The sequence below is a fragment of the Balaenoptera ricei genome, chromosome X (genome assembly GCF_028023285.1).
Source record: "Balaenoptera ricei isolate mBalRic1 chromosome X, mBalRic1.hap2, whole genome shotgun sequence".
In the NCBI taxonomy this organism is placed as follows: domain Eukaryota; kingdom Metazoa; phylum Chordata; class Mammalia; order Artiodactyla; family Balaenopteridae; genus Balaenoptera; species Balaenoptera ricei.
In genome coordinates, this window is record NC_082660.1 from 35411264 (window position 1) to 35431414 (window position 20151).

At 39.8% G+C, this 20151-nt stretch overlaps 1 protein-coding gene across 2 annotated transcripts in view; it reads right to left on the reverse strand.

Annotated features, from left to right (window-relative positions):
• Positions 1-9922: 9922 nt before the first annotated feature.
• Positions 9923-20151, reverse strand: part of SRPX (sushi repeat containing protein X-linked) — a 105597-nt gene continuing 95368 nt past the window's right edge. For both annotated transcript variants that reach the window (XM_059911750.1, XM_059911749.1), the window contains one exon: positions 9923-10455. In XM_059911750.1, coding sequence (XP_059767733.1) covers positions 10272-10455 — 184 coding nt within the window. In that variant the 3' untranslated portion in view covers positions 9923-10271. The remainder of the gene's footprint in view (positions 10456-20151) is intronic.

Genomic DNA, 20151 nt, shown 5'->3' on the forward strand with positions numbered 1-20151 from the left:
GTGTTAATTTCTGCTATACAGCAAAGTGATTCAGTTATACATATATATAGACATTCTTTTTCATATTCTTTTCCATTATGGTTTATCACAGTATATTGAATATAGTTCTCTGTACTATACAGTAGGACCTTGTTGTTTATCCATCCTATATATAATAGCTTTCATCTGCTAACCCCAAACTCCCAATCCATCCCTCCCCCAACCTCCCCTTGACTGATGGAATCTTAATCACTTCTCAGACTACAGCTGCAAAGGAATCTGGGGAATATAATAGTTTGTATGTCTTTCATCATCTACATGTTAAAAAGGGTTGAATACATATTAAGCAAACCTATATACATTATCGACCACACTGCCCCTGTCCTAAAGATCATTGAATGATTCTCTAATATAAAAGATTTTAGATGCTGTAGAAGGTAGTCTTCAAATGTCCCCCTCCCCCCCGCAGTGATCCTCACCTCTTGGTATCCATACCCTTGTATACTCCCCTCCCTCACTGAATAGGGCTGACCTGTGTGATAAGTAGGAGTCTATGGAAGTAACCGCCTTCTTTTGAGGCTAGGTCATAAAAGATATTGTCATTTCTACTTTGTTCTCTCTTGGATCACTTCTATTGGAAGAAGCCAACCACCTTGTTATGAGAACACTCATGCAACTCTGTGAAGAGGCCCACTTGGGGAATAACAGAGATCTCCTCCAACAACCACTGCCAACTTGCCAGTCATGTGAGTGAGCCGCCATGGAAGTGGATCCTCCAGCCCCAATCAAACCTTCAGATGACTGTAGCCCTGGACAACATCTGACTGCAACCTCATGGGAGACTACAAGCCAGGATTGTTTAGCTAAGCTGCTCCCAAATCCATGACCCAGAGACACAGAGAGAGATACTAAATGTTTATTGTTAGGTTGTTACTAAGCTTTGGGGTAATTTTTAATGCATAAATAGATGCGTAATATAGTTACCAGCATGTTGGACATTAATCTTTTCTTCATTGTGCTTTGGATGATCTCATTGCCTTTTTTTTATTCCCCACCCCATTCATCTAAGTTCAAGCCCAAGAGTTGAGGGCTTGTAGAGGTGAAATCTGCAGTTCTCTGGGAATGGCCTGGACTCTTCCACCTTCTGGCTCAGCCTTCACTAAGCCTTCTGATAATGGTCAAGCAGTTCCTCTTAGACCAACCTCCCACAGACAACTGTATGTGGACAAAATATAAAAGAAAACAACTACCTGAAGGTACCGAAGAGCGACCAAAAAACAGGCAGATACCAGAGGGCAGTCATCACTTGGAAGAGGGCACGTATGCTAGGTGAATCATCAGGGTTTGCTGGGTTTTGTGTAAGGGCAGGTTGCTGTATGCACCATGCTGGGGTTGGGGAGGAGGCTTAAATGAAGATAGTCTTAGTGGTTTGAAGAACCAGAGGAAAGGGTAGGAGCAACCATAGCAACTGAAAAGTCAGAAGGGAAATCCCAGAAAGGAGATAACAAGAAGTGGGCAGCAGAGAAGGGGAGCTCCAGATTCTGTATATAAACTACCTAAATTTCTCACTGGTCACTGTACCACTCATGTGCAGGCCGGGAGTAAGGGGCAGGTTCCAAGTAGCCCAGTGAAGTTTAAAAGAACTGAACTGAGATTCCAGCTGCTGTCTACCAAAACAGAGTTTGAGTTCCGCCAATTTAATTACCTGCTGCTTCATTACACACACACACACACACACACACACACACACACACACACACACACACGCACATGTAAAAGTGCTGCTGTGCCAAACAGTATGACCAAGCAGAACTGAGGATTGTTTGTTTGTTTTTATGGGGTCCAAAAGGCACATAGAAAAGTCCTGTAAGATTTGCTGTGAAAAACCAGTCCTCTAGAAGAGAGCCTATTAATCTTTGAAATGGCCCCAAATTTTGGTGTAGGGTATGTATGTATGCATGCATATATATATATGTATTTTTTATTGAATAAATTTGACATGTAACATTTTGTGGATTTAAGGTGTGTAATGTGCTATGATATATTTATGTATCGCAACATGATTGCAATTGTAGCAGTATTTATGACTTTATATAATTTTAGTATGGCTTATATTCATTATACTGTGAATTAGATGTCTGTGGCTTATTTACTACTCATTGCAAGTTTGTACCCTTAAACAACATCAGTCTTATCCCCTAACTGCTGGTAACCACCATTTCACTCTGTTTTTTACAGGTTTGACTTTTTAAGTTTCCACATGTAAGTGATATCATGCAGTACTTGTCTTTCTCTGTCTTATCTTCCGTGGCATAATGTGCTCAAGGTCTATCCATGTTGTCACAAATAGGATATCCTCCTTTCTCACGGCTGAATAATATTCCATTATGTATATATGCCATATCTTTATTTCCTTTCATCTGTTGATGGGCATCTGGGTTATTTTCGTATCTTGGCTATGGTTAATAATGCTGCAGTAAACACAGGAGTACCTATATCTCTTCAAAATCCTGTTTTCATTTCCTTTGGGTATATACTTAGAAGGGTAATTACTGGATTGTATGATAGATCTATTTTTAATTTTTTGAGGAACCTCCATATTGTTTTCCATAGGGTTGGACCAATTTACATTCGGACCAGCAGTGTACAAGGGTTCCTTTTTCTCCACCTCCTCACCAGCACCTGTTGTCTCTGTCTTCTTGAGGATCGGCATTCTAACAGGTGTGAGGTATCTGTTTGTGGTTTTGATCTGCATTTCCCTGCTGAATAGTGATATTGGGCATCTTTTTGTGTGCCTGTTGGCCATCTTGATGTCCTCTTTGGAAAACTGTCTATTCCGATTTTCTGCCCATTTTTTAATTGGATTGTTTGTTTGCTATTGAGTAAGTTCTTTATATATTTTGGATGTTAACCCCGTATCAACTATATGATTTGCAATTATTTTCTGCCATTCAGTAGGTTGCCTTTTCAATGTGCTGATGATTTTGTTTGCTGTGAAAAAGTTTTTGAGTTTGATGATTTTTGCTTTTGTTGTTTGTCCTTTTGGCACCATGTTGAAAAAAAATCATTGCCAAGTCCAATATCAAGAAGCTTCTTCCCTACATCTTCTTCTAGGACTTTCATGTTATCAGGGCTTATATTTAGGTCTTTGATCCTTTTCAAGTTAATTTTTGCAAGTGGTGTAAGACAGGGGTCCAATTTCATTTTTCTGCTTGTGTTTCTCCAATTTTCCCAGCACCATTTTTTTAAGAGACTATACTTTCCCCATTGGGTCTTCTTGGCTCCCTTATTGAATATTAGTTGACTGTATATGCTGGAATTTATTTCTGGGCTCTCTATTCTGTTCCATTGGTCTATGTGTCCATTTTTGTGCCAATGCCGTACTGTTTTTATTAATATGGCTTTGTAGTATAGTTTGAAATCAGGACGTCTGATACCTCCAGCTTTGTTCTTTTTTCCAGGATTGCTCTGGCTATTTGGGGTCTTCATGGTTCCACACCAATTTTAGGGTTGTTTATTCTATTTCTGTGAAGAATGTCTTTGGTATTTTGATGAGGATTGTACTGAATCTGTAGATGGCTCAGGGTAGTGTGGAGATTTTAACAATGTTAATTCCTCCAATCCGTGAACACAGGATGTCTTTCCATTTGTTGGTGTCTTCATCAGTTTCTTTCAGCAAAGTCTTGTAGTTTTCATTATACAGAACTTTCCCTTCCTTGGTTAAATTTATTCCTAAGTATTTTATTGCTTTTGATGCTATTGTGAATGGGATAGTTTTATTTCTTTGTTAGATGCTGCTTCATTAGTGTAAAGGAATGCGATTGATTTCTGTATGTTGATTTTGTATCCTGCAACTGTACTGAAATCGTTGATTAGTTCCAACAGTTTAAACTGACTCCTTGGGATTTTCGATATATAAGATCATATCAACAGCAAATAGTGACACTTACCTCTTCCTTTCTGATTTGGATGAATTTTATTTCTTTCTCTTGCTTAATTGCTCTAGCTAGGACTTCCACTACTATGTTGAATAGAAGTGTTCAGAGTTGACATCTTTGTCTTATTCCCGATCTTAGAGGAAAAGCTTTCAGTTTTTCTCCATTGAGTATAATTTTTTTTTGGCTATGAATATTTTTTAATTGAAACATCTCCAGAGCCATTCCTGCTCCACAGTCCACTATGAGCAAGCCAGGGAAACTACATTATCAGGACAGGATTTCTTTTTTCTTTACTGGCTTTCTTTTGGAGTGGCCTTTTTCCTTTCTTCTTCTTCTTCAGCAAAAACATCTTTTTTATGTTTTTACTGAACCACTTCAGATTCACTCTTCCACACAGTGGGTTTGTTATATGTGGTCTTTATTATGTTGAGGTATGTTCCTTCTATACCCAGTCTGTTAAAGGTTTTTTTATCATGAAAGGATGTTATATTTTGTCACATGCTTTTGCTACATCTATTGAAGTGATCATGTGATTTTTATCTTTCATTTTATTTATTCTTTTAATTTATTTATTATTTATTTCTTTATGGCCGTGTTGGGTCTCCACTGCTGTGCACGGGCTTTCTCTAGTTGCGGTGAGTGGGGGCTACTCTTCATTGTAGTGCGCAGGCTTCTCATTGCAATGGCTTCTCTTGCTGCGCAGCATGGGCTCTAGACACGTGGGCTTCAGTAGTTGTGGCACATGGGCTCTAGAGCACAGGCTCAGTAGTTGTGGCGCACAGGCTTAGTTGCTCTGTGCCACTTCCCTGGTGGCGCACAGGCTTAGTTGCTTCCTGGACCAGGGCTCGAACCCATGTCCCCTGCATTGGCAGGTGGATTCTTAGCCACTGTGCCACCAGGGAATTCCCCTATCTTTCATTTTTATTGATGTGATATATTACATTTTTTGATTTCCATATGTTGAACCATCCTTGAATCCTAGGGATAAATCCCACTTGATCATGGTATATCATCTTTTTAATGTGTTCTGGAATTCAGTTTGATATTTTGTTGAGAATTTTTGCATCTCTATTCATCAGGGATGTTGGTCTATGGTTTTCTTGTGGTATCCTTATCTAGTTTTGATATCAAGGTAATGCTGCCTTTGTAGAATAACCTTGTTAGTGTTCATTTCTCCTCAGTATTTGAGTTTGAGGAGGAAAGGTGTTAATTCTTCTTTAAATGTTTGGTTGATTCACTGGTAAGCTATCTTGTCCTGGAGTCTCCTGTTTGGGGAGTTTTTTGATTACTGAGTCAATCTCTTGTTATTGGTCTGCAGTTTTTCTGTTTCTTCCTGATTTAGTGTTGGTAGGTTGTGTATTTCTAAAAATGTATTTCTTCTAGTTTATGTAATTTATTGGCATATAATTGTTCACAGTAATCCCTTATGATTATATGTATTTCTGTGTTATCCTGTGCAATATCTCCTCTTTCATTTCTAATTTATTTGAGTCTACTCTCTTTTTTCATAGTTAAGTCTAGCTAAAGTTTTGTTAATTTTGTTTATCTTTTTATAGAACAGCTATTAGCTTTGTTGATCCTTTCTATTGTTTTTCTGGTCTCTATTTCATTTATTTCCACTCTGATATTTATTATTTCCTCCCTTCTGCTAACTTTGGGTTTAATTTGTTCTTCTTCTAGTTCCTTGAGGTGTAAAGTTAGGTTGAGATCTTTCCAATTTCTTAATATAGTCAGCTCTCTGTATCCATGGGTTCTGTATCTGGGGATTTAACCAACCGTAAATCAAAAATATTTGAAAAATTCCAGAAAGTTCTAAAAAGCAAAACTTGAATTTTCTACATGCCAGCAACTATTTACATACCATTTACATCATATTAGGTATCATAGGTAATCTAAATATGACAGAGCATATGGGAGGATATGCAGAGGTTATATGCAAATAGTATGACAGTTTGTGTAACGGACTTGCGCATCCATGGATTTTGGTATCCAAGTGGGGTCCTGGATCCAATCCCCTGCAGATACCAAGGGATTGAGTGCATTATGCATTTGTTACTATAAAATTTCCTCTCAGAAATGCTTTTGCTGCATCCCACAGGATTTGATATGTTGTATTTCCATTTTCATTTGTTTTGAGATAATTTTTATTTCTCTTTTGATTTCTTTGACCCATTGGTTGTTTACAAGGGTGTTGTTTAGTTTCTACATATCTGTAGAGCTCTTCACTTTCCTCTTGTTGATTTCTAGTTTCATACCATTGTGGTTAGGAAAGATATTTAGTATGACTTCAGTCTTCTTAAATTTGCTAAGATTTGTGTCCTGTCATATATGTATTCTGGAGAATGTTCCATGTGCACTTGAGAAGAATCAGTACTCTGCTCTTTTTGGATGGACTATTCTGTATATGTCTCTTCAGTCCATTTGTTCTATAAAGTATGGTTCATTTCCAATGTTTTCTTATTGATTTTCTGTCTGGAAGATCTATTCTTTACTGATTGCAGGGTATTGAAGCCCTCCACTATTGCTTTACTCTTATTTATCCCTTAAGACATAATAGTATTTGCTTAATATATTTCAGAACTTAGGTGTTGGGAGTATATATATTTACAATTGTTTTATCTTCTTGATGTATTGACCTCGTTGTCATTATATAATGACCTTATTTGTCCCTTATTACCATTTTGTTTTGCTTGAAGTCTATTTTGTCTGATATAAGTATGGCTAAACCTGCTTTCCTTTGGGTTCCACTTGCTTGGAGTATCATTTTCCATCCCTTCACTTTGGGCCTATGTGTGTTTTGAGAGCTAAAAAGAGTCTCCTGTAGGCAGCATATAGTTAGGTCTTATTTTTTAAAAATTTATCCAGCCTCTCTGTGCCTTTTGATGGGTGAGTTCAATCCATTTACATTTAAGGTGATTATTGATATATGTAAGGATTTACTACTGCCAATTTTATCTTTTGACTTCTGGTTATTTTGTCTCTCCATTGTTTCTCCTGATAGCCTAATGGAGGGTTTCCTCTGGCTGCCTTTAAAATTCTTATCATTGACTTTTGACAGTTTTATTATATAATATGTCTTGGAGAAGGTGTTTTTGCATTGAGACGATAAGGTGTAAATTAGGTTCGAGGAGTTTTAAATCCAGTTCCTTCCCCAGATTTGGGTAGTTCTCAGCTATTATTACTTTAAATAAGATCTCTGCCCCCTTCTCCCTCTCTTCTCCTTCTGGTATACCCATTTATCTTTTTTTTTTTGGAAATGTTAATTAATTAATTAATTAATTAATTAATTTAACATCTTTATTGGCGTATACTTGCTTTACAATGGTGTTAGTTTCTGCTTTATAACAAAGTGAATCAGTTATACATATGTTCCTATATCTCTTCCCTCTTGCATCTCCCTCCCTCCCTATCCCACCCCTCTAGGTGGTCACAGAGCACAGAGCTGATCTCCCTGTGCTATGCAGCTGCTTCCCACTAGCTATCTATTTTACATTTGGTAGTGTATATATGTCCATGCCACGCTCTCCTCTTATACTTGAATCATTTCTAAATTTCCTATCCTCAAGCTCACTTATTCTCTCTTCCATCTGATCTGCTGTTTCCAATGCTTTCTAATGCATTCTTTTTCTCATTTATTGAGTTCTTCAGCTCCAGAATTTTTGTTTGAAATTCTTAAAAAAATAACCAATCTCTGTGGTGAAATACTACTTCTGTTCATTAATTTTATTCCTGAGTTCACTGAATTGCCTTTCTGAGTTTTCTTGTAGCTCATTGAATTTGTTCATAACAGCTATTTTGAATTCTTTATCTGTTCAATTCCAATATTCTGTATCTTTGGGTTCAGTTCCTGGAGAATTGTCATTTTCGTTTTGTGATACCGTGTTACTATGATTTTTTTTTTCATAGTTTTTGATAAAATGTGCCTCTACTGCTGCGTTTGAACTAGGGAGCACCTGTCTTATTTAGGTAAGGTTTTGTTTACTTCAATTCAGGAGGTTGGTAGTTAAGAGCCTTCCTTTTGTTTTCCAGAAGGTGGCACTAGAGCAAACGTTTTGGTTTCTCTTATGGGCACTGACTCCCTGCTAAGGTTGGGAATGTACATATGGGGAAAAAAGGGGGGGGGGATTTTTTTTAAAAGGTGGCAGCAGAGTGTGAGGGGATGTGTGCTTAAAATTTGGGGCTTTGGGTGTGCCCATGGCCTGGTAGGGGGTTCTTCGAGTGGGGGGTGGATCCCAGAGGTCCATGGGCAGACCTCTTGCTGGCATCTCAGGGCAGACAGCAGGAGATATATTCCTTCAGTTCCCTTCCCCTCACCACAGTCATTGATATCTCTCTTCAGATATGCAGGGTGTTACTGAAGAGCAACGGAACCCTCCAGCTGCAGCCCACAGGGACTGAAAGCCTTTCACTCACCCCCTTTTACTTTTCACCTCGTTTGCGAGAGAGGTCACCGCTGGTGCTGCCACTACTGCTTCTGCAATTCCCTTAGCTCTGCAGCCTCTTCTGAGGTCCTATCCACCCACTTTTGTATGCACAGATAGATGGAGCTCTTGGGTGTCCTGGTGTGCTGTGCAGAGGTGCTTTTGTTCGTTTATGGATGTCCAATTACATGTTAGAGGGGAGGAAAAAAAGGAAAGGCTCATGTTAACCATGATGCTGACGTGACCCTGGATATGTATTTTTTTAAATACCACAGTATACTTATTCTTCAAATAGTCTATCTCATTAGGTAAAGTGTCTGTAATATTCTAAGTTCATCAGGAAGACTTGTTTGAAGAAATCAGGGCAGTTCCTTAATCATAAGCTCATCCTCAAGGCTTGGAGCTTTCAGGTTATGGGCCAAAGGGCACAGGCTCGCGTTTCACAGACAGGAGCGCTTTAATGTGGGCTGATATGTTTACTTAATTGTGTGACAAATGGTCTTTTGAAACTTTCATGGCTTCCAAACTAGTCATTGGTTAACATTCCTCTCCCAACCATGTCAGTGACCTTTTATCTGATACATCTGAGGGAGACAGAGGTCAAAGCACCTACTAGTGTGCTTTGTGGGGAAAAAGCATATTTGTAAATGAAATATAACCCTATTCACAGGATAGCATTCACTGCCTAATGTTCTGAAGTGTCAAATCTGCTTCTAGTTTTAAACCTTCCTGTTGGAATTTGGACTTTCCATCATTGATTGTTATTTGTTCAGGAATAGATTGAAATTTCCCCTCAATGTTTGGCTGGGAAAGCTGAAAGAGTCCAACTCCTGGTTATAAAACTATGATTTTTTCAGGCCCAACCTTAAGCAGTTACAAAGGCTTCGCCTGGAAGGTCTCATAAGGGAAAGCTGCTCTCCCACCACAGACTGGTATACATACAGTCAGTGAATCACAGTCACTGGCTGGAACTGTAGCCAAGGACTGTTCATGTCCTTTCACGTACCTGCTTTCCTAGCCCCCGTGATTTTTATTCTTAGGTCTCTGAGGCCTTGGGCAGAGGTCTTCATGCTCCTGTGCTGGGACTGGGACCTTATAGGAGGAAGAGGGGAATCTGAAGACACCTTCCCCCACTGATTCAGTATCCAGTACTTTTCCACTCGTAGACCCTCGCCCTTCCATGGCCCCAGGGTGCATCAAACTGCCACAGGTGGGTCTCCCTCAACAGTGTAACAACCATGTCTTTGGTGATCCACATGACCTTCAACTGGTGCACTGGTCCATTGGAGAAAATAGAAGATGGAGAAATATACAATGGAACTTCCAGTTTTAGCTTCTTGGTTATACCATCACAGTAAGTGATTAAATTCTTACCTCTTTCATTTTCGGCTTGTTGCCTTAATTGGCTCCTCTGACCCTTCCATGTTCAGCTCTCCCAGCTCAACTGAGCTCCTCCTGACAAGACTCATTTTTCCATTCCTAAAACAAACACCAAGAATCGCAGTCCTAAAACCCGTGACCACAGTGAGCAAGTATGGCTAGTGCTTGAAAAAGAAAATGAGTTTTAGTAAATTTGCTCCCAAATATTTTATTAATAAAAGTTTTATATAAAAAACAAGATAGATAGATAAATGTGTCACACTGTATAAAAGGCATTGAAAGCATGTGTATGGTTGTAGGTTCTATTTTCTCTACCAAATTAACCAGCCATGATGGAGTTAAGAGAGTCAATATCATTCATATTTTTTGGAATACCTCAAAGTATAAAAAGCACTGTTAATGTTTTAAGTGCAAAGAAAGCTTGCTTATAATAAAATAGACTTTAAAAATTACAAATAAAAATCTGTACATCAAGGATATTCTTCAGGCCTTCCTGTGTGCATAGCACGGATATAGAAAGAGAAGGGGAACTGCCGAGAGAGGACCCATCACATCAGGTGTTACAGGTCTGGCCCATTTCAGCTTGCAGGACCATCTCCTCTTTTCTCAAGGGGAAGGTGTCAATCAAGTTGAAGAGGGCCACAGGCGTCGCCAGGGAGACATAGCGCTCCTTGTCCATGCCATGCTTATCCACTAGCACCATACTGAAGGAATAGAGTGGGATTCTCAGCAACAGCCTAGGGCAAAGAAAAGAAGACTAGGTCAAAACTGACTCCCCGAGGGCTCTGGTGGACCAACTAGAGTCCTATAACGACACTGTGTGCAGAGAAAGGCTTAATACCACAAAGGACTGAATTACCTTTTAGACCCTTGCTACTCAAAGTGTGGTACATGGACCAGGAGCATTGCATGGGAACTTGTTAGCAGTGGAGAACCCCACGCTCCCCCGCAAACCTACTGGATTAGAATCTGTATGATGAGTAAGAAAGGTCCACCGAAGACTGGTATGCACGTGACAGGTTGAGTAGCATGGCTTTAGATTCTAGTGGCCAGGAAGACTTTAGACCTGCAGTGGTGCTATGTACCAATAGGTGCTCCAAGGCATGTACAACAATGCTAAGAGAATTTTTTTGTATTAAACTGGAGTCAACCCCCATTCGCAGCCTAGGTTTGCACAACCACATACCCACTAGAGTCACTGGTTATCAACATTTGGCTCTGTCTGGACACAAGTTTTGGTGTTCACGATGGCAGGGGGGTGTGCTACTGGCCTCGAGTGGTTGAAGGCCAGGGCTGCTGCCTAACAAACAAACATCCTACAATGCCCAGACCAGCCCTCTCCCCACCAAAGAATGATCAGGCCCCAAATGTCAATAGTGCCAAGGTTGAGAAACCCTGGCCTAGGTGAAGCTGATTGAAATGACGTTCCAAACACTGTAGTTCTGGCCCATCCAGCTCACAACTGCATAGAGGGAATCGAACTGGCTCTTCACCCAGGGTTTAAGGATTTGGTTAATTATAATTTTTTTATACCTCAAGTAATTTCAAAAAGCATTTCAAGTGGTTTCAATGGCCTGGTTTTTTTTTTTTTTTTTTCTATTTTACCCCATTAGAATTTAAACTGTAAAAAAGAATGTATATCAGTACCATGTTTAGATTAAAAAAAGCCAGAGAAAGCAAACAAACAGATAAGCTGAGCCCAAGGGAAAAAACAAAAAAGAGCACACTCAGCTAAAGTGAACAACAAAATCTGGAGAAGACACTTTCTTATGCCGTTTAAGAGGGAGTTTCAGGGGAGATGGGAATACTTTCTATCTTATCCCAGTGGGAAACTAAATTGCTAATCCACTTCTAGTGAGTAGAAATAAAAGAGTTACAGTGTCTGCACTGGTTTCTTGTGGTAAGAAGAGGGGAACCTCATGAAGTGCATTAATGAGTTTGTGAACATGTAAACGTAAAGCATGAAGGTGAGGTGAGAATGGAGAACTAATCTTCTCTGCCTCTTTAAGAAGAGGAATATTTAGAGTTTGGAGGGAGGGGGAGGATGGGGGAAGTCCTAGGGCAGGGGTGACCCAGGAAAACAGAGAAATAGGAAAGTCTGGAGGGAAAAAAAGGCTACGCAACATTGTGGTGGCTGGAACCTGTGGGAAAGGAACTGGAGCGTGGGGTGGTCCAGTACTTAAGTCAGGATAGAAATACCCCCATGGTGCCATCATCTACCACACGCGTTCCTCCTGTGAGCCTTGTGCCCTGACTTAACAAAATATTATGAGGGAAAACTGCCATGAGAGGAGATGAGTGGTCAGAGCAGCGGGCCACCAACAGGTACAGAAATGCATCCGCCACGGCTAAGCGACCACAGAGATTCGGGGGATGGATAGACACCGTACAGGATGAGAGGTGGTACCAGCAATAGTTCAGAGTTACACAAATGTCAGACTGAAATGAACTCCTGGAGAATCTTCTAGAGAACTAGACAAAACAATACAACCCCCCCCTCCTGCCATGGACACACCAAATCTACAACTACATATGGAACAATTTTCTCTGCCAGAAGCGAAAAACTAGGATAGTGACTCTTGCATATCAGGCAAGTGAGAAGGGAATCTCACCAAAGTGGGTAGAAGAGACTGAGACACAATCTTGTCCAAAAACCTAGCAATACATCCAGCCCCAGTCACTGCCCCCACCCATGTGGAGGGAACTGGAAACCTGGAGTTTCTCCCTGAGGAGCAAAGGGTTCCAATCCCACATCAGGCACTCCAGCTTTTAAGACCCACACCTGAGAGACAAACCCCAAAATATCTCACTTTGAAAACCAATGGGGCTCACACCCACGAGATCTGCTGGGCTGTCGCAAACTCAGAAACACCCCAAGACACAGTGCAGAAGCACCCGTTTGAAAAGTACCCACACTTTATGTGAATAGGCTCATTTAATAACCTTAAAGCATCAGAGTGAGGGGCAGGGGTGTGCCAGGGGAAGCAATTTTCAAACTCTCCCTCCACCTTGCTAAAGCCAGCAGAAACCATCTCTTATCTCTTCTTTTCCAGCAGGTTGCCATCTTTACGTTCCATCTAGCAGAGACATCTTATTGCATTCCTTCTGCCTTGCTAAAGCCAGCAGCACCTTACATCTCTCTCTCTTGCCTGGCTCCGGTGGCCAACAGGCCTTATGCTTGCAGACCCTCAGGACTGTATCTACTTGCTAAGCTGCTGCCTGAGAGTCTGCCTTCCAATCAGCCTGAATCTAGGTGCTGACTTTTCCTCTCCAGTGGAGCACTAACAGGTCTTGGCTCACCCTGAAACTCTGGGAGCTAATTAAAAATAAAATAAGCTATACAGACAATCACAAAGGTCTGAGAGAGAAGCGTTAGGGCGGGGTTAAATAATAAGTTTCATCTCCTACCTGAGGCCACTCCTTCAAGACTAGAAGCAGCTGTTGCATATTCTAATGCATAGAAACCAACAGAGAGCCAAGTAAAATGAAAAAACAGACGAATATGTTCTTCTATATATAAAATAGATAAACATATAACCAACAAGGACCTACTGTATAGCACAGGGAACTCTACTGAATATTCTGATAACCTCTATGAGAAAAGAATCTAAAACAGAATGTATATACACACACATACACACATATATATAAATATAAAACTGAATCACTTTGCCGTACACCTGAAACTAACATAACATTGTAAATCAACTATACTCCAATAAAATTAAAATGTAAAAAGATAAGGCAATTGTCAAAAAAACTTAGGCTAAATAAAAACTCAGGCCAAAATTCAAGCCCCCCCCCCCCCCCCACCAAAATTAAGAAGGTCAAGATGGTGACAGCACACCACTCAACCAAACACAAGACCCTTTTCAGTGTGGGACCTGTGTGCTTGCACAGGTCACACACCCATGAAACCGGTCCTGGGTCTATAAGTCCACCAAATCTTTCCAAACAATGAAACCATGCTAAGCCAACCTCAAGTTCCAGGATATGACAGTCAAGGAATAGCTAATTACAATTCCTAATGCAATGAGATGTTTTTCTGTTACCGATTCACTCTCAGCAAAATAAATGCATATCAAGTAAAATAGATAAAAAGGGACCTACTGTATAGCACAAGGAACTATATTGAATATCTTGTAGTGACCTATAATGGAAAAGGAAATGAAAGAACAGAAAAACCTCAGGAAAAAAACTTAACAAAACAAAGATAGGTAATTTACCTGATAAAGAGTTAAAAGTAATGGTTATAAAGATGCTTACCAAACTCAGAAGAATGGGTGAACATGGTGAACTTCAAAGAGATAGAAAATATAAAAAAGTACCAAAGAGAAGTCACAGAGCTGAAGAATACAGTAACTAAAGTGAAAAATACACTAGAGGGTTTCAGGGGCAGGTGAAGCAGTAGAAAGTACTGGCAAACTCAAAGACAAGGCAGTGGAACTCACCCAGAGAGCTAAAAGAAAAAAGAATCTTCTTTTTTTTTTTCCATTAAGATAACTTAAGAGATTTCTGGGACACTATCAAGCACACTAACATTCACAGTATAGGGATTCTAGCAGGAGAATAGACAAAGAAGCAGAAAACTTATTTTAAGAAGTAACGGCTGAAACCTTCCCTAACCTGGGGAGAAAAACAGACATCCAGATGCAGGAAGCCAAGAGAGTTCCAAAAAAAGAGGAACCTAAGCAAACCCATACCAAGACACATTATAATCAAAATATAAAAAGCTTAAAGTCATAGAATCTAATGAGAAAAAACAGAATATTACATACAAGAGAATCCCATAAAAATATCAGATTTTTCAGCAGAAACGTAGCAGGCCAGAGGGGGTGAAACAATTTATTCTCCTGAAAGATAAAAGCTTATAACCAAGAATATATTATACTACCCAACAAAATCATTCAGAATTGGAGAGATGAGTTTTCCAGACAAGCAAAAGCTAAGGGGAAGGCCACCAATAAACCAGCCTTACAAGAAATGTTAAAGGGACTTCTTTAAGCTGAAAAGGGCACTCATTAGTAATAAAAAATATCACAGTATAAATCTCACTGTTAAAAGATAGGTATACTATGACAAAGGAGGCAAGAATATACAATGGAGCAAAGACAGGCTCTTCAATAAATGGTGCTGGGAAAACTGTACTGCTACACGTAAGACAGGAAAATTAGAACGTTCTCTAACACCATATACAAAAATAAACTCAAAATGGATTAAAGACTGAAAGGTAAGAGCAAATCCTATAAAACTCCTAGAGGAGAACACTAGGGAGAATACTCCTAGGGAAAACACTGTGACATAAATCGCAGCAATATGTTTTTGGATTGGTCTCCTAGAGTAATGGAAATAAACATAACCAAATAGAACCTAATTAAACTTAAAACCTTTTGCACAGCAAAGAAAACCACAAACAAAATGAAAAGACAACTTATGGACTGGGAGAAAATATTTACAAACAATGCGACCGACGAAAGGTTAATATCCAAAATATACAAACACCTCATACAACACATTATCAAAAAAGACAACCCAATATCCCTACCCAATGGGCAGGATACCTAAAGAGACAATTCTCCAAAGAAGACATACAGATGGCCAACAGACACATGAAAAGATGATCAGTATCGCTAATTATTAGAGAAATGCAAATCAAATCTACAAAGGAGTTCTCACACCAGTCAGAATAGCCATCATCACAAAGTCTACAAATTTTGGGGAAATTGTAGACACATTCACTCTCTAATTGTGGCGATGGTTTTATGGGTGTATACATATGTCAAATCTTATCACACTGTGCTTTAAGTATGTACAGTTCATTGTATGTCAATTGTACCCTATAATCTATAAAACTCAGGCCATGATTTAGCAAAGTTCTTAAAATATCAAATGTATTGAAGATGAACAGTATGAAGAAATGCAAACGATAATGGCCAGTATTTTCCAGTTATACTAATAAATATGAATATTATTTTCTCAAAAAAAAGTCTACAAATAATAAACGCTGGAGAGGGTATGGAGAAAAGGGAACCCTGCTACACTGTTGGTGGGAATGTAAATTGGTGCAGCCACTATGTAAAACAGTACAGAGGTTCCATAAAAAGCTAAAAATAGAGTTACCATATGATCTTACAATCCCACTCCTAAGCATATCTCTGGAGAAAACTTTAAGCTCACCTCATCTCACGAAAACACCAAAATCACAACTGCTGAACAACCATCAACAAAAAAACACGAACCTACCAAAAAAGATATTTTACATTCAAAGACAATGAAGAAATGACAACTGAACAGTAACGGGTGGTTTTGTGACATAATCAAATCCCATACCCACCAGGTGGGTGACCCACAAACTGGAAAATAATTATATTGCAGTTTCTCCCAAAAAACGTGAGAGTCCTGAGCCCTACATCAGGCTCCCCAGCTTGAGGGTCTGACATCAGGAGGAAGAACCCCCAGCGCATTTGGCTTTGAAGGCCAGTGGGGCTTGAATGCAGTAGCTCCACAGGACTGGGGAAAACAGACTCCACCCTTGGAGGGCACACACAAGGTTTCACGTACACTGTGACCCAGCAGAAAGCAGGAACTCCATATAAGCCTGGGCTGTACCTACCTACAAGTCTTGGAGGGTCTCCTGGGGAGGCGGGGATCAGCTGTGGCTCACTGCGGGGGCGGGGGGGACCAAGGATACTGGTGGCAGAGGCTCCAGAGAATACTGTCAGCATGAGCTCTCCTAGAGGTCGCAATTTTGGCATCAGGACCTGGCCCCTCTCAACAGCCTTCAGGCTCCAGTGCTGGGACGCCTCAGGCCAAACCAACCAGCAGAGGGGGAATACAGTGCTACCCATCAGCAGAGAGGCTGCCTAAAGTCGTCCTCAGCCAACAGCCACCAATAAACGCACCCCTTGACATGGCTCTGCCCCCCAGAGGGACAAGACCCAGCTCCACCGCCCCCTCCCCCAGTGTGCAGGCACCAGTCCCTCACAGCAGGAAGACTGCACAAGCCCCAGGACCAAACTCACCCACCAGAAGCAAAGGGAGCAGGCACCAGAAGCAAAAAGGAGCTACGGATCCTGCAGCCAGTGGAAAGGAGACCAAAAACACAGAAAGTTATAAAAAATGAGATGGCAGAGAAATGTTCCAGACGAAGGAACAAGATAAAAACCCACAAGAACAAGTAAATAACTGTAGATTGGCAACCTACCTGAAAAAATGATAGTAAAGATGATCCAAGATCTCAGAAAAAGAATGGAGGCACAGATCAAGAAGATACAAGAGATGTTTAACAAAGAGCTAGAAGATTTAAAGAACAAACAGATGAACAATACAATAACTGGAATGAAACATACACTAGAAGAAATCAATAACAGAATAATTGAGGCAGAAGAACGAATAAGTGAGCTGGAAGACAGAGTGGTGGAAATCACTGTCATGGAACAGAATAAAAAAATGAAAAGAAATGAGGACAGTCTAAGACACTAAAGCAACTAGAGGAAGAAGAACAAACAAAACCCAAAATTAGTAGAAGGAAAGAAATCATAAAGATCAGAGCAGAAATCAATGAAATAGAGATGAAGAAAAAGAAAAGATAAAACTAAAAAGCTGACTCTTTGAAAACATAAACAAAATTGATAAACCTTTAGCAAAACTCATGAAGGACAAAAGCGAGAGGACTGGAATCAATAAAATTCGAAATGAAAGGAGAAGTTACAATGGACACCACAGAAATACAAAGGATCATAAGAGACTAACTACTACAAGCAACTATATGCCAATAAAATGGACAACCTAGAAGAAATGGACAATTTCTTAGAAAGGTACAACCTTCCAAGACTGAAACAGGAAGAAATAGAAAATATGAATAGAGCAATCACAAGTACTGAAATCGAAACAGTGATTTTAAAACTTCCAAACAAAAGTCCAGGACCAGATGGCTTCACAGGCGAATTCTGTCACCTATTCTTCTGAAACTATTCCAAAAATTGCAGAGGAAGGAACACTCCCAAGACCATTCTATGAGGCCACCATCACCCTGATACTAAAACTAGACAAAGATACCACAAAAAAAGAAAGTTACAAGCCAATATCACTGATGAACATGGATGGAAAAATCATCAACAAAATACTAGCAAACTGAATCCAACAATATATTAAAATGATCATACACCATGATCAAGTGGGCTTTATCTCAGGGATGCAAGGATTCTTTCACATCTGCAAATCAGTGTGATACACCACATTGACAAATTCAAAAATAAAAACCATATGATCATCTCAACAGATGCAGAAAAAGCTTTTGACAAAATTCAACACGAATTTATGATAAAATCTCTCCAGAAAGGGGGCATAAAGGAAACACACTTCACATTATAAAAGGCCATATATGACAAACCTACAGTTAACATCATTCTCAACAGTGAAGAGCTGAAAACATTTCCTCTAAGATCAGGAACAAGACAAGGATACGCACTGTCACCACTTTTATTCAACAGTTTTGGAAGTCCTAGCCACAGCAATCAGAAGAAATACAAGGAGTCCAAACTGGAAAAGAAGAAGTAAAACTGTCACTGTTTCCAGATAACATGATTCTATACATAGAAAATCCTAAAGATTCTACCAGAAAACTACTAGAGCTCATCAATGAATTCAGTAAAGTTGCAGGATACTGAATACACAGAAATCTCTTACATCCCTATACACTAACAACGAAAGATCAGAAAGAGAAATTAAGGAAACAATCCCATTTACCATCACATCAAGAAGAATAAAATACCTAGGAATAAACAGACCTGTACTCCGAAAACTTACGACACTGATGAAAGAAACCGAAGATGACACAAACGGATGGAAGGATATACCATGTTCTTGGATTAGAAGAATCGATATTGTCAAAATGACTATACTACCCAAGGCAATCTACAGATTCAATGCGATCCCTATCAAATTACCAGTGGCATTTTTCACAGAATTAGAACCCAAAAAAATCTTAAAATCTGTATGGAGACATAAAAGACCACGAACAGCCAAAGCAATCTTGAGAAAGAAAAACAGAGCTGGAGGAGTCAGGCTCCCTGACTTCAGACTACAATATAAAGCTACGGTCATCAAAACAGTATGGTACTGGCGCAAAAACAGAAATATAGATCAATGGAACAGGATAGAGAGCCCAGAGATAAACCCATGCACCTGTGGTCAGTTAATATATGACAAAGGAGGCAAGGATATACAATGGAGAAAAGACAGTCTCTTCAATAAGTGGTGCTGGGAAAACTGGTCAGCCACATGCAAGAGAATGAAATTAGAACATTCTGTAACACCATACACAGAAATAAACTCAAAATGGATCAAAGACCTAAATGTAAGGCCAGATACTTTAAAACAGACTAACATATAGGTAGAACACTCACTCTTTGACATAAATCACAGCAATATCTTTTATGATCCACCTCCTACAGTAATGAGAAAAAAACAAAAACAAACAAATGGGACCTAATTAAACTTAAAAGTTTCTGCACAGCAAAGGAAACCATAAACAAAATGAAAAGACAACCCACAGAATGGGAGAAAATATTTGCAAAAGAAGTGACCAACAAGGGATTAACTTCCAAAATATACAAATATCTCATGAAGCTCTATATCAAAAAAACCCAAACAGCTCAATCAAAAAATGGGCAGAAGATCTAAATAGATATTTCTCCAAAGAAACATACAAATGGCCAAAAAGTACCTGAAAAGATAATCACCATCACTAATTATCAGAGAAGTGCAAATCAAAACTACATTGAGATGTCACCTCACACCGGTCAAAAAGGCCATCATCAAAAATCTATGAACAATAAATCCTGGAGAGGGTGTAGAGAAAAGGGAACCCTCTTGCACTGTTGTTGGGAATGTAAACTGGTACAGCCACTATGGAGAACAGTATGGAAGTTCCTTAAAAAACTAAAAATAGAACTACCATATGACCCAGCAATCCCACTCCTGGGCATATACCCAGAGGAAACCATAATTCAAAAAGATATATGAGGGCTTCCCTGGTGGCGTAGTGGTTGAGAATCTGCCTGCCAATGCAGGGGACACGGGTTCGAGCCCTGGTCTGGGAAGATCCCACATGCCGCGGAGCAACTAGGCCCGTGAGCCACAATTACTGAGCCTGCGCGTCTGGAGCCTGTGCTCCGTAACGAGAGGCCACGATAGTGAGAGGCCCGCGCACCGCGATGAAGAGTGGCCCCCACTTGCCTCAACTAGAGAAAGCCCTCTCACAGAAACGAAGACCCAACAAAGCCATAAATAAATAAATAAATAAAATTTAAAAAAAAAAGATACATGCACCCCAATGTTCATTGCAGCACTATTTACGATAGCCAAGACATGGAAGCAACCTAAGTGTCCATGAACAGAGGAATGGATAAAGAAGATGTGGTACATATATA